This window comes from Coffea eugenioides, chromosome 11, assembly GCF_003713205.1.
Source record: "Coffea eugenioides isolate CCC68of chromosome 11, Ceug_1.0, whole genome shotgun sequence".
Taxonomy (NCBI): domain Eukaryota; kingdom Viridiplantae; phylum Streptophyta; class Magnoliopsida; order Gentianales; family Rubiaceae; genus Coffea; species Coffea eugenioides.
This window is the reverse complement of record NC_040045.1, coordinates 51443489-51458908: the sequence shown is the minus strand read 5'-3', so window position 1 is coordinate 51458908 and position 15420 is coordinate 51443489. Positions and strand designations below refer to the sequence as shown.

General features: G+C 41.3%; 1 protein-coding gene and 1 pseudogene across 1 annotated transcript; both read left to right on the top strand.

Moving 5' to 3' along the window:
• Nucleotides 1-6601: 6601 nt before the first annotated feature.
• LOC113752856 lies at nucleotides 6602-7942 on the top strand. The gene is made up of 3 exons (XM_027296902.1): nucleotides 6602-6939; nucleotides 7373-7469; nucleotides 7868-7942. Exons 1-3 carry the CDS (start codon nucleotides 6602-6604, stop codon nucleotides 7940-7942), a joined length of 510 nt encoding a protein of 169 aa, XP_027152703.1.
• Nucleotides 7943-12553: 4611 nt separating this feature from the next.
• LOC113754378 lies at nucleotides 12554-14612 on the top strand (annotated as a pseudogene).
• The last annotated feature ends 808 nt before the right edge of the window (nucleotides 14613-15420 follow it).

Sequence of the window (15420 nt, the reverse complement as noted above, 5' to 3'; positions counted from 1 at the left end):
TTAGCACTAGAGCAACTTGTATTAGGCACAGCCCAAGCACCCAAAGCATTTCCAAGACAGTCCCTGGCAATCATCCCCCAACCAGCTCTTTCTGTCTTCTGCTGCACAGCTGCATCAGAATTGATCTTAACCCATCCCCCCTCAGGTTCCTTCCAGCCCCCCAGTCCCTCCTTTCCACTGGTCCTATGATTGCCTGTACCCCCATCCACATCCTGAACCTCCTGAAACTCCCTCCACTCCCTTGTTGCCTTGTTTACTACTGTCATTGGATCCATCCCTTTGTCCTCAAACTGCCTCTTATTTCTTGACTTCCAAATTTGTCATAGCACATTCACAGTCAGCTCAATTCTCTCCTGACCACTTTCCATAGCCCCTGCCTCCCTAATCTCCTCCCACCAGTGCCCAAAATTGTTCCTCAAACACTCCAATCCCCCCCAGCTTACAGGTGCTATCTTCCAGATTGCCATAGCATTATCACAAAAAAAGAGTAGATGCTCAATGGTTTCTGGATACTCTCCACAGCATTTACAAACAGAATCCCCTTTAGAGCATCTCTCTTTAATAACAGCATTTACAGGCAAAATCCTCTGCAAACACTTCCAAATGAAATGCTTCAACTTATGCTTAACTTTCAGACCCCAGAGAAAATTCCAGCCCTGTGGAGTGCACCTCCTCCTGCCACTTGACTCAGCCCCGCTCTCCCCATGATCCCCCTTCCCATTAAGACCTCTTGCCAATCTGTAACCTGATTTTACTGTGTACTCCCCAGAGCTAGACTTATTCCAGTATACAGTATCCTTCCTTCCATACACACTCAGTGGTATTCTCAGTATTTCCTTTCCTTCCTGTTCCTCAAAAACCTGGGCAATCAATTCCTTACTCCACTTCCCTTCCTGGATGAGATCACTCACCCTGGATACCCCCATCCCCTCCTTCCTTTTAGTTTTAATTTTCCTATCTACAGAGTCAGGGAGCCACCTATCCTCCCATATACTGATAGATTTCCCATCCCCCACCCTTTTCCTTAACCCAACCTCTAAGATCTCTCTTGCCCTCAGTAGGCTTTTCCAACACCATGAATCAGTGCCAGTGCTGTCCATCTTCCACAGCGAGACCCCCTTGAAGTACCTAGCTTTGATAACCTGACTCACCAACAGATTAGGCCTGGTTACAATCCTCCATAACTGTTTTGCCAACAAAGCCAGATTAAACTCATGGAGATCCCTAAAGCCAAGGCCTCCTTCTGCTTTCACCTCTGATAACTTTCCCCAGCTTAACCAATGTATCTTCTGCTCATCCCCTTTCTGCCCCCACCAAAACTTAGCCATCTCTGAGCAAATTCTTCTGCACCGATCCTTTGGCAACAAGCAACAAGACATTACATACGTAGGTAAGGCCATAATTACAGATTTAAGCAAAACCTCCTTCCCTGCCTGACTCAACAACTTCTCCTTCCATCCATGCAACCTCTCCAGTGTTTTATTCCTGATTAGCTCGAATGCATGCCTTTTGGATCTTCCAATGGGTAAAGGTAACCCCAGATATCTGCTATGATCAGCAAGTCTCATTCCCAGCAGCTCCCTCATGATCCCTTCCTTCAGCCTACTACCTACATTCCTGCTAAAGAATAAAGAGGATTTCTCAATATTAACTACTTGTCCAGAAGCTTGTTTATATACCTCCAAAATTCTCATAATTTGGCTAGCCTCCCCCACCTTTGCTTTACAGAAGATCAGGGAATCATCTGCAAAAAACAAGTGGGATAGGCTAGGTGCCCCTTGAGCAATCTTCAAACCAGACAACTTCCCCTGCAACCTTGCTTTCTTCAGAAGTGAGGAAAACCCCTCAGCACAAATCAAAAACAAGTAAGGAGAAAGAGGATCCCTCTGCCTTAGCCCTCTTGTTGGTCTGATATACCCTTTCTTCTCCCCATTAAAATTAATGGAGTAGGTGACACTTGAAACACATTCCAGCACCCACTGGATCCACTTTGGGCAGAATCCCATTTTCATCATCATATTTGCCAGAAATTTTCATTCTACTCTATCATAAGCTTTTGACATATATAATTTTATTGCCATATAGCCATCCCTGCCTACCCTCTTATTTTTTAAGAAATGAATACACTCATGAGCTATCAGAACATTATCCAAAATCTGCCTTCCAGGGACAAAAGCAGACTGAGAATGACTAATACATGCACTCAGGACATGTTTGAACCTGTTGGTGAGCACTTTTGAAATGATTTTGTACAGGACATTACACAAGCTTATAGGTCTAAAGTCAGAAATGGAACTAGATGTGTTCGATTTAGGAATCAGACTGATAAGAGTCTCATTAATAGATTTAAGCAGATGACCAGAATGGAAAAAACTATTAACTACACAAACAATATCAGACTTAAGAATAGGCCAAAATTTCTGGAAAAATATAGGAGACATACCATCAGGTCCTGGGGACTTGTGTGGATGCATCGAGAGAACTGCTTTACTGATTTCTTGCTCTGAGACATTCCTGGTAAGCTCCCTATTCATCTCCTCAGTGATGGTCTGTGGAACACCTTCAAGAATCTCAGCAAAGTCCACAGGATCCTGTGTAGTGAAAATCTGCTGGAAATAATCAGCTATCTCCTGGCATGTCTCCTCCTCATTTTTACACCAGTCACCAGACCTATTCCTCAAAATACTAATCCTGTTCCACCTCCTCCTACCTGACACCCTTGCATGGAAAAATTGGGTGTTTCTATCCTCTTCTTTCAGCCAATCTACCCGAGCCTTTTGACTCCAATAAATCTCCTCTTTCTTATATGCCTCAGCCAGCTGCCTCTTCAGACTAGCTAACTTGATCCTATAACCAACACTCTTGAGTTCCTTAACCTCCATTATTTCCTTCTTCACCTGCATTATCAATTTTTTTGAATTACAGAAACACTGCTTACTCCAACTGAGAAGGTCCATTCTAACCTGTTTGATTTTCCTTTGAACCTTAAACATCCTAGATCCCCATTGGTGTTCTCCCCACGCCTTCTCAACCACCTCCCCAATATCCCCTTGCCTCAACCATCTCCTATCAAACATAAACCTCCTCCTCCACCTCCTCTCAACTGGCTTAGTGTCCAGTACCAACAAACAGTGATCAGAAGCCTCAGATTCCACATGGATACATTTAGCCTTCTCAAACCTTCTTATCCAGCCTCTACTTCCCAAAATTCTATCAATCCTTTTTTTAACCTCTCCCTCACTGCCCCAGTTATTACACCAGGTCCAGGGAACACCTTCAAACCCTATATCCTGTAATTCATTATCGTTTATAAAGGACTTAAAATCCAGGAAGCTCATATCAGACCTAAGCCTCCCTCCCCACTTTTCATTGTTAGATGTAATGTCATTCAGGTCACCCATAATGGCCCATGCATCACCCCATAGACAACTTCTCCTAGCTATGACCTTCCACTGCTCCCTCCTAATCCTAACATCTGTACTAGCGTACACACAGACACACCACCACTCTACCTCAGCTTCCTTATCATCTATTAACAATTCAATAGTAAAACTTGAAAACAGCACTTTTTTAACCAAAAGTTCCTTCTTCCATAGCACAGTCAAGCCACCAGCCAACCCCACAGGATCAACAACAAACAGGTGGTCGAATTGTATCCTTTGCTTTACAGTATTCAAAAAGCTTTTTTTCTTTTTTGTTTCTGCTAAAAATACAAAAGATGGAGAGTGGAGCTTAATAGACTCCTTCAGCTGGGGAACTGTCAAGGGACTCCCCACACCTCGACAGTTCCACACCACAGCTCTCATTGGGCATGTGGAGCCCCATTTAGGGTGGACTCCATCCCCTCACAATCAGCTATCCCCTCACACCACTCCATCCCAATTTTAAACTTTTTTTTATTTTTCTTCCCTACCTGTTCCACCATTTTCCTTTTCCCCTTGCCAGCATCACCCTCATCCCTATTAACCTCCACCAGTGGTTTCCTTTTGCTCACCTCAAGAACCAACCTCTTCCAACTCTTGCTAGCCTTGTGGACCCCTCTTCCCCTTCCCCCCTTTTTCTTCAATTCCTTGCTTTCAACCCCTGCCTCTTGAACCCCCATACCCTCTTCCCTCGCCTTAGCTCTCCCCTTCATACCATCAATCCACATAAAATCCACCACCTCTTCTACTAAGTCTTCCCCAGACCTGCCCTCCAACAGCTCTCTCAGCCCTCCTTCTCCCATAGCCTTCCCCTGATCTATATCATCCCCCATACCTTGCTTACCTACTCCCTCAGGCCCCTGCAACCCCACTCTACCCTCCTTCCCCCTTATGCTTTTTACTCCCTCTTCCTTCCCACTACCCCGAGCCACAACCCCAGTATCCTCTCCCTCACCCTTATGCCACACATCCTCCCCTTACAAACAACCTTCCTCCCCCTGATGGAAGGCAGCAGTGTAAGTTAACAGCAGCTTAACGCTAAGACCACTGCCACTCCTCCTATCCTGACCCTGAGACTCCTCACCCTCGTCTTTGCTGAAGTCCCTCCCATTCCTATACTTCTTAGTGGGACTTCTAGGATAGCTTGCCCTCATCCAATTCCCAAACTGAGCCTCTCCATCCCTGTTCAAACCCCTACTGCTGCAGTTCCTTTCAATATGCCCAATCAAACCACAGCAAAAACAGAAATTCGGACATTTCTCATACTTAAACTCAATCCATCTCTTCATATCACGATACTTAACCATAACCCCTCTCAGTAAAGGGACATTTAAATCTATTTCCACTAGAGCTTTTATATGTTTACCATCCTTCCCGCCCCCCTGGGGGATTATCACGTCCTCCACACTAGAAAAAATGCTTCCCAATTTCCTACCAACCTCCTTTGTTACCCAATGTAAAGGAACATTCCATATTTGGAACCAAATCACCGATTGACTTAAAGCCTCATCATCCTCTTCCAATCCTGCTTCCCACTTACGTAAGACTAGAGGTTGACCATCAAAAATCCACGGCCTCTTATTCATTATCCACTCCATATCCTTCACCTTTTCAAACACAAACTGAAACAGATTGCGTCCTATCTCCACTACCTTCCCAATCCTCACCTGAGACCACATATTTCCTGCAAAATTCCTTATACCACCAATATTTGCCCGCTTATCCCCCCAGACCTTCCCGATTAAACTCAACTTGCACTCCTCCACACCAGGAGCCAGTTCCTCATCATCTAGACTAACTCCTTCTCTCTCCCCATCCGAGAGCTTAAACCTTCTGAGAACTTCCTCTATACCATCCATCACATTCCTCCACAGACCACACTCAAAGATGACCAGAGAGCTACCAATCCAGCTCAGATCCAGAACCAGCAGATCCCCGACACCTCCACCAAGCTCCAAAACCAACTGGCCCTGTCACAGAAGAAGCAAACAAACGGAAAAGCAGCAAGAAGACACAACACCGAAAGAGCAGAAACCTAAAATCATAACAATACGGAGAAACAAAAGAGACACAGATGTAAAAGATACAAATACTGCTCGGAAGCAAAGAAAGCAAACTGAGAGATCAAATCTAGAAAACTGCCGCGAAAATTAAAAGGATGGAAGGAATCAGAAGGTTGCCATGAAAGGAAAGTTACTTAGCTTGCCGCCTAGTTCTTTCCATTTTTAAAATTTTGAAAGTTTCGAAGAAGATACACACCCACTAGGGGAGACTTTCTCTCTCTAAAACAGAGAGAATTTTCCTCTCATAGTGAGAGAGCAGAACGCGTGTTAGTTCTTCCTCCCAGATTCTTATTCTCTCTGTTTTTTGTGTTATTTTTTTGGCTGGCGACCTGGTTTCACTTGGACTTCATATTTTAGGCTTTTGGCTACTGGACTACAAACGCTTCTTTTCCTCTTTGTTTCCGTGTTTGTTCCAGTGCGTGTAACTTCGACACAAGAATGACGCAGAAAACTCTAAGAAGGCAAGACTTGATATAGCATACGTTCACAGTACCTCGACTCGCGGCTGACGCGCCATGCACTGCGCAAGGTACTGACGGAATTGAAAGAAATCAAAAGAGGCAGCCAAGCAGACACTAAAAAGAAAATTTTGTTCACTGTACTGTTGCCTTTTTGTTGATCTCTTCAATGCCTAAAAATTGTTTCTTTTGTTTCCCACTCCCACTCCGAGGAACTTAACCCAATCCCCCGCTACCATTAATTTATAGTATTTGCTTAACATGCAGAAAAGTGTATACTCGTCAGCTGCTTACCCAATTTAGGGACTATACTATACTTGCCACTGTTAGACAACCTGCACATATGTATCCTACGGTTCCAATTTCTCTCTTAGGAGGAGACATAAATAAGTGCGTAGACTTGGATTTGGAGTTTGGGGATGATCGGAGAAGAATCAAAATATTCTGAAAGGGGTTGAAAATTGTTGGGCAGCTAGTGGGCAGGGAAGAAGATTCTTGGAGATGAGAAATCAAGTATTGGGTGTTGCAACACAGGTTCCGGTGATGGCAATTGTGATAATTGTTGAAATATTCTGAATGATCGGAGAAGAATCAAAATATTCTGAAAGGGGTTGAAAATTGTTGGGCAGCTAGTGGGCATGGAAGAAGATTCTTGGAGATGAGAAATCAAGTATTGGGTGTTGCAACACAGGTTCCGGTGATGGCAATTGTGATACTCTTGGTCTTGTTGTTTGTAGGTATCGGCATTATAGTCGTAATTCATATCTGCATGGTTGGGAGGGCTTTCAGGAGGGGATTTGGGAACAGGAACAGCAGCAATAACATGGTGGTGGAGAGGGGGGAGCTTGGGAGCAGAAGCATGTCCAGAGAGGAGCTTCCTTGTTTCGATTTCAAAGCAAAAGAGATAAAGGGCGCCACTCCTAGTCCTTGTCCTGCGGACTGTGCTGTTTGCTTAGAGGACTTCAAGGCCGGAGAGAAGTGCCGGTTGTTGCCTCTGTGCTGCCACAGCTTCCATGCGGAATGTGCATAGTTGTCAAAATCGCGATCCGGATCGTAGGATCGTACGATCCTACGATCCGGATAATCAAAATCGATCCGGATCGTATTCAAAGTCGCAAATCATATTAATCTATGTAGGATCGTGTAGGATCGTAGCAGGATCGGTAGGATCGTAGGATTTACAATTTTTTGTAAATTTATGAAATACGAGGCTCCATTTTGCAAGTAAATGAAAATATTTGTGGTATATTTGTAATTTATCAAAGAATTACAACCTTTAATTGCAATTAAGAGCTTTTGGTAGGATCTTACGATCCTACGATCCGATCCTGTGAAACTAAAATCGATCCTACGTAGGATCCCGATTTTATAAACATTGAGAATGTGCTGACACGTGGCTTTTGAGGACTGCTCTTTGCCCCATCTGCAGAGGTAGTGCTGATTTTGACAGGGCTGTTGAAGAAAGTAGCCGATATGTTGCTGCTGGGGTTCGCAGAGACCAAGTCAATATTGTTTCTGGAACAGAGGTGGGTACTTAGCCCAATCAGTCAGTCTTGAATTTGATAGCTTGTTTCGTAGGTTAAGAAAAAGGCCCGTTAAATCAACTGGCCCAACTAGTGTTTCTTAACGGAGTTCCAACCTCAAAGCGGAAATCAAGTTTGTACTAGCACTTTGGGAAAGGAAGCCCCACGAAGGAGCTCTTTAGCAATGGTTTCAAGCCTGTGAGCTATAATTGGTCCTGCTCAGCTTGTCGGTTTTCGGAAACACAGGTCCACCAGGACCAACCTTTTACATATATATATATATATATATAATTGTTTTAATGGTAGAGATATCGACCACACGGATGATAGAACCAGTATATGTGAGGATAGACGGGTGCCGTGCCACAGACGATTCTAAAGTTCTCTTCTCCGCTATACAGGGACAACACACGGGGAATGTCGGGACCAAGTTTAAGAACTCTGAGAGCGCCAATACAGTAGAATACTATTTTTAGGGATGAGCCTCACAGCCGAGTTTTAAAAGCAGCCATGATTAGTTTCGCAGTGCCTACTTTGTGACGAGCAAAATTGAGGCCACTACTGCGTATTTGATGGTCGACGTAACTTGGGGATTGGACCACTGTTTTCAGTTATGAGTCGTGAGGGTTAAGCCGGTTTGCTTTATTTTGTAGCCACCGGATCGATCATCCGAGACGAAAGAAAGACGTCATCCTCCGATCATCATATCAGAGGGCTACGTGTATTGAGATTCAATAAACGTTGGCCCTTCAGATGATAATTTCAGGATTGATGCCTGCATGGTAAACTTTTCCGGTGGACCCTCATTTACCTTACTAGCAGTACACTGTATCACATGTTTCTACGTAACAATCAAGTTGATGCAAAGTGGATGAAAGTTGTTTTCGCTTTCTTAAAGGAGGAGAGGACAAACTCTATTCTATTGCCCTCGCAATCTCTTTTTCGAATAAGGGATAATATCAGAAACCTCCCATGAGGTTTCACTTAATATCACCTATACCTCCATTTATTTTGTTATTTGTGTAACAAAAGTTTTAAAAATCCTAAACTACCCTTTTACTTGCTAAATGAAAAATACTCCAAAGTCACTTTGTTTACTTGAAGAAAACTATCACTTGAAAAAACAATCTTTAGTAGCACTACCAAAACGTCACAATATTATAGTCCAAAAATATATATATTTAAAAAATGAAAAGATACTTACAAAGAAATAGACTAGCACCAATTTAATTCTATATATTCAAAATATATTTTTTATGAACTTTATATTTTTTTTTCCAACTTCTTTTCAATCCATGCCTAAACCTTTAAATTGTACTGATCATTATAAAAGTTAATTCAAAATAAACAATGAAATTATACTCATTATATCACAATCATAAAAAGTAAAAGACACATAAAATTCAATGGACTATAATTTACAAATAAAAAATCACATAGTCATCAGAAAAAAAATGAGTAAGGGAAAATGTTGGAGAAAGAAGAAAGAGAAGAAAGTGACTTTTTTTTTAGTTCCATTTATTTGATATGTGAATTATGTATCATGAGGGTTAATATAGCTTTTTACAATTATCAGGGGAGGTAAGTGATATTTTTAAAACTATAAGAGCATCAAGTGATATTAGGAGAAGCCTCAAGGGAGGTTTATGATATTATCCCTTTCATTAATTAGTGCTGCTTGATTGCGTTCTTTCCTGTGGACTGTGTATCTAGCTTGGGTGGATCTGGCTTCACGTCAATTTTCAAATTGCCCATTCTAAATGATTATTTTGTCTTTTTCTTTTTCCCTTTAATCTTTCTCAGTTTTCAGCAAGTTCAAGCGGACGGAGGACATCAAGAGAAAAAAGATTATAGTATTGATTAGCAAATTATCAAATTAAGGGGGCAAAGAGACTTTAGGGGTTCGATAGTACGAAGGATGCAGTACTAAATCATTTCACAAAAGGTTGCGGCCGCCAAAGTTATTAAAATAAAATTGAGGACAGAATTCGAAAGTTGAAAATAAGGGAGAAGAAGGTTCCAACGGTCGGCCCTGCCACGCAAATAATAAACTGACATGTAACGTATGAGAGTCCCCTGGACGTAATTTTCACAACGACTGGACTTGTCGCTTTGCTTCGCTCTCGTTCTCATGATCAACGAGACAAATCTAGTACTCCATTAGATGTAGTATTAGATATATTGATTTAAATTTTGTCACATCTTGGTTGTGTGTGTTTAATACTCCCTCCGTCCCAAAATTTGGGACGTTTTTCAGGAGTAGCACTTTTTATGCACAGTAAAATGGTGGACTGCATTTTTCATATTCTTCCAGTTTTACCCCTTGTCTGACACACGGAAATAGCCAGCTAAAAGTAAAAGGTCACAGAAATGGTGAAAGTGTGCATGTGTTGTGGTGGGCCATATGTAATTGTTTATTATTAATTGATGGAATCTTGTCATTATTACTAAGGGTATAAAAGGAAAGTAGTAGTGAAAGTTGTTTGACTTTTGCCACGAGACTCTTATTTTGGGACAACAAAAAAGTGAAAACATGACATTAACAATGGAACGGAGGGAGTACTTGAATTTGTGAGATTTTTTTTTTTTTGAAAATTTGAATTTGTGAGATAGCATGACAAATTTTGAACCACTTAATGTATAAGTAAGTGGAATAGGTCTATCCAAATCTTTGCCTTTTCTCACACCCTTTCATTATTCTTGCGATTTTATGAAATTTTTTTTCTTCTAATTGTGCAAGTATCTAAATATAATGGTGCAATAAATATAGAGTAATGTTATTTGCACTTTCACTATTCTATTTTTGTTTTGATGAAACAATATTACCTTCTCTCTAATCCCATCTCCTTGACTATGAGTTGACTTTACTAGATTTTTGTTATATTCTAAAACTAATTAATTATTCCATTACACATTAAAATGACTAATTTAAAACTGTCACTAATATGTATTATATATTTTTCTAAAGAAAACTTCACAAAACTATATGATGCCAAAGATCAATTTAGCAATGTAATATGAACAGATTTCAAACTTTAAGAGCAAAATAAATAAATAAATAAATTCCAAGCATCAAAGATGACAAAAAACTAAGTATAATTTCAATGTCTCATAAATAAAACACTAATATTTCAACAAGTCCACTAGAAATAGCTCATATAATCATCATAGAGAGAGTGAAACTTTCTAGTATATTTCAACAAAAGCATTACATCATCATCTAGTATCCAAATGATACAATGGAACCTCAATTGTGCTCATAAAAAATTTGCAATTTTGAAATTGAAATAAGAATATGAAAACAAATTTAAAAAACAATTATGTAGATTTAGAAAAATAAAAAAAAAGAAGCAAAGGTTAAATTTTTTTTTATCTTTTGGACACGTACGACATTTGTGCCCAACTCCTTACATGTGAACAACAAGATAGGGTAGGAAAAGAAATTAGGTTAGAGGTAATATGGTTTATCAAGATGAAAATGGATAATTGGAGTGCAAAAAACATCGCTCTAAATATAAATGCTTGTATTCATATGTTAATAAAAATGATAACTTATATATAATTTATTTTCTTATTTGGATTGTCATTTTTCTAATTTTTTTTATATATTTCATGAATATATTTTTAAGTACTTTTTTATTTCATATATATGTATAATTATAGAACTCTTTTTTTGTATACAAAAACTCCAAAAATGCGTGGCTTATACCGTTCATTAACTCATGCTTGTCTTCGTGCGACAACTTGTGTAGTAGTCTTGTTTTGGGTTGCAATTTTCTGGAGTTTTAGTTAAAAAAAAGTACTATAACAATTTAATAAATGTGAGATAAAAATGTGTTCATGAAAAAAACATGTAGTTTTTTTTTCTTTTTTTGTTTTTTGGTTTGGCTGGAAAGGGGGACCGCAACTTCAATAATGGAGCGCCCTGGTGTAGTTTGTGAATTAATAATATGCCACGCGGCACGCTTCTAGAAGAGTCAATGTAAAATCGCATCTCATAAATGACAAACATTGGCTCAAGCGGATTGGGTGTCCTTTTGATTCATCAGCTGCCTGAGCGGAAAGAACCATCCAACAAACACACGCATCCCATGCCAGTGGTCATCCCAATCTTTTTTAGGCTTGGTGGTGGTGGAGGTCAAGAATTCGAATCTTGCCTCTCATAAAATTTGTCATAGTATGTGACGGTTTTTATTGATCAGTTTCGATAGATCCCGTACCTCGACGGAGTGGGGTGTCCGGGTCAAGTCCGTAAAGGCGGCCCGACTAATCCCCACTTCGGCCCTGCCCAGCGCCCCAACCGAACCTAGCACGTTAAATGCACGGCGAACTGATGTTGCTGCGGAGGTTCGACCCTAGGACCTAACGGTCCCGAAGAAGAGGCGCCAACCACCAGCCCATTCACGTGGGGCACACGCATCCCGTACCTTTAAGAGCAAGTTCGGTGGTGAGTGTCATTCACTAGCCACACCGTCAATCGCACGGCCTCCGTTAACAGACCATACCACCCACGTGGACATCCACGAATATATTTAATTATTGTAAAAATATTTTTTAATTATTTTTTTATTTCTCACATATATAGATGAAATCATTATAATATATTTTTCTATAAAAATTTCAAAAAATAGCAATTAAAAAATGCCTACTTGTAGCATACTTGTTAGTTTCAAACGCTTCAGCTTCGCATCACAAAATTTTAAAATAAATCAAACCAATCATATGCTAGAAGCTTTACTTTTGGGTTGCAACTATGAATATTACAGTTGCGACTTATTAATTAGCATCCCGAATCAGATCGCGGTCCCCATGCCAGCCGGAGCTGCTTCCTAATTAAAGACTGCTTATTTAAGTTTTTCTCCTTTTTTTTTTTTGGGTCTGCCATTGTTTGAGATTTAAAAAATTCATAAAAATATCTCCGACTCAAATCAAGGATGAAAATATATAAAATATAGTGATAGGATGAACATAAATTAAAAAAAAAATAGTGGGTAAAATAGTCTGTAACTTTTAAAATTATAGTATATGTAACATTTTTTTTTTGGGTAGAATATGTTACTTTTTTTTTCCGACAACGATAGATGTTATATAACCTACTCTAGCCTAGTCTAAGGGAAGGGTCAAGGGGATGGTCAACTAAGACCAGCCACATATTGTGGCCAAATTGTGGGAGGCAGGGGTTGATCCCCTGACCTCCAGCATCACCGTTATGGTGATGACCACCGAACCAAATGGCCAGTGGCGGGTAGAATATGTTACATTCGGATATTTTCTTACGACTTGCTAATCCGTGCAGGTCTCGCCACGCACCTCAAACAAAAATCTCTTGGAACCCACCACCGTTGAAGGTTTGCAAAGTATATGGTACCTTTTTTTTTTCTTGGCAGGAAAAGCTAGGAAGACTCCGGAGAGGAGAGGCAGCACAATTCACAGTAGGCGTGACATGGGTTCTTCTTCCGGTTCCGGCCAACATGCTGTCCTGTTCCCCTTCATGGCCAAAGGCCACACCATCCCACTCCTCCACCTGGCTCGCCTCCTTGTCCATCGCAGCTTGACCGTCACGATCTTCACCACCCCAGCAAACCGGCCTTTCATCCTCAATTACCTTGCGGACCTGATCATGAAAAACACTACTACTAGTACTGTAGGAGTCTCCGTTATGGATCTCCCTTTCCCTGAAAGCATCGACGGAGTACCCCCCGGCATTGAAAGTACCGATAAACTTCCCCACATATCTCTTTGGTTGCCTTTAGCAAGAGCCACGCACCTCATGCAACCCCATTTCGAACAAGCCCTGACTTCCCTCCCGCCGGTTACTTTCATGGTAACAGATGGTTTCTTGGGTTGGACCGTCCACTTCGCCAACAAGTACGGCATCCCCAGGCTGGTCTACTACGGCATGAGCAACTTCGCCAGCACATTATCCAGGGTCGCGGGGGAGAGCGGACTTCTCTGGAAAACCCAGTCGGCTGATGAGTTGTTTGCGGTTCCTAACTTCCCCTGGATCAAGCTCGCCAGAAATGATTTTGACGAGTCTTTTAGTGACCCTGAACCCAAGGGCCCACGTTTCGAGTTCATCATCGATTGCACCGTTACCGCTTCAATGAGCTTTGGCCAACTAGTTAACAGCTTTTACGAGCTGGAACCAGTTTATATAGATTACTGGAACCGCCATTATGAACCGAAACTGTGGTCAGTGGGGCCTCTATGTCTGGCCGAGCCACCCACACCTAGTCCAGAGCATGAAAGCTAATGGATTGACGAGTGGCTGGACCGAAAGCTAGACCAAGGGCAGGCAGTTCTTTACGTTGCGTTTGGATCCCAAGCGGAGATATCAGCGGAGCAATTCCAAGAAATCAAAAGCGGGCTGGAGAGATCGCAGGTGAATTTCTTGTGGGTCGTCAGGAAAAATGAATCGCAACTCAGCGATGGATTTGAAGAGAGAGTTAAAGACAGGGGTCTGATAGTCAGAGAGTGGGTTGACCAGAGGAAAATCCTGGGCCACCGGAGCGTTGTGGGGTTTTTGAGCCATTGCGGTTGGAATTCTGTTCTGGAGAGCATATGCGCCAAGGTTCCGATACTGGCTTGGCCGATGATGGCGGATCAGCCGCTGAATGCAAAGTTGGTGGCGGAAGAGATTAAGGTTGGAATAAGGGTGGAGACGTGGAATGGGTCGGCCAAGGGGTTGGTGAAGTCGGAGGGATTGGAGAAGGGTGTGAGAGAGTTAATGGAAGGAACACGAGGGCAGGAGGTGAGGAAGAAGGTAAAAGAAGTTGGAGAAGCGGCCATGAGGGCCGTCAAAGAAGGTGGGTCGTCCTGGAACACGCTGAATCAGCTCCTGGACCAGTTGCAATTGCATGCAAACAGACACGCTCAGCCAAAATTTACTACTACTGCTACTACTACTATTTGATGAGATGAGATGAGATGAGATGAGATGAGATGAGATGAGGGGCTATCCTAAGTGATGTTTAAGAAACTCAACTTAAAGACTTTACCCGTCCTTTTGCGTATCTTGTCCTAATTGGTTTCCATGCTTGTTTTCTCTTTTCAGCTTCATTTGGGCCGGTCTTGTAAATCATGTAGCACTGTCGTTTTGATAATTTTCACTCACCTTGCAACTTTTCCTGGATGTTTACAAATCAATAAGATGTGAATTTATGTTTTTTTTTATGCCACAATGCCTTGCTTTATATTTCGTTTGGATTTTACATTATTTTGAAAAAAAAATAAGATTCTTTAATTACATTTTTAGTTTTTCAATCACTTTTTAACCTGTATCAAATACATTAAAAGAAGTGCTACAGAAAATAATTATCAAACACTAATATTCATTCTAAAATTTTTTTTTTTTTTTTTTTTGTGTTTGGGGATCAAGGAAAACTTTTAGTATTACAATAGGAATTGGGTGTCGGCTGGAACTTTGCGACTTGTGGTTACGTTAGCAACGTAGGGTACTTGTTACTTAAGCGTGAGCGAATGTAATGGTCTTGCTAGACTAAACATGAAAGAGGTTCTCCCGGCATCCCTTTCCAATGCCAAAACAACAAATGATGATCATCTCTGCCATGACAAACACCTGACGGCTAAAAAGACTGCACGTAGCGGCGGCCAAGGCGGAAATACCATACCACAGTCCATCAGCTCACGGTGCTGTCAATTTGCTTACTTCAATTGTACCATAATTGATTTATGGCACAATGATACATGCATTCAATTAACAACACGGTGGCTTGGGCGATGGCTGGCGTGATGCAAAAATGGCTGCACAACTTGGGCGGCTGTGGACTAATTAGATGGGAAATTTCAGGAAATTTTGGGGGAACATCACGAAAAATGTGCTGCGGGACTCGAGACGTAACGAAAATGGAAAGGTGGAGAAAAAACTATATACATCTTGAGGAGAGTGGTAGAAAAACAAAAATGAAGTGCTTCTCCATTCTCATTCTTGGTA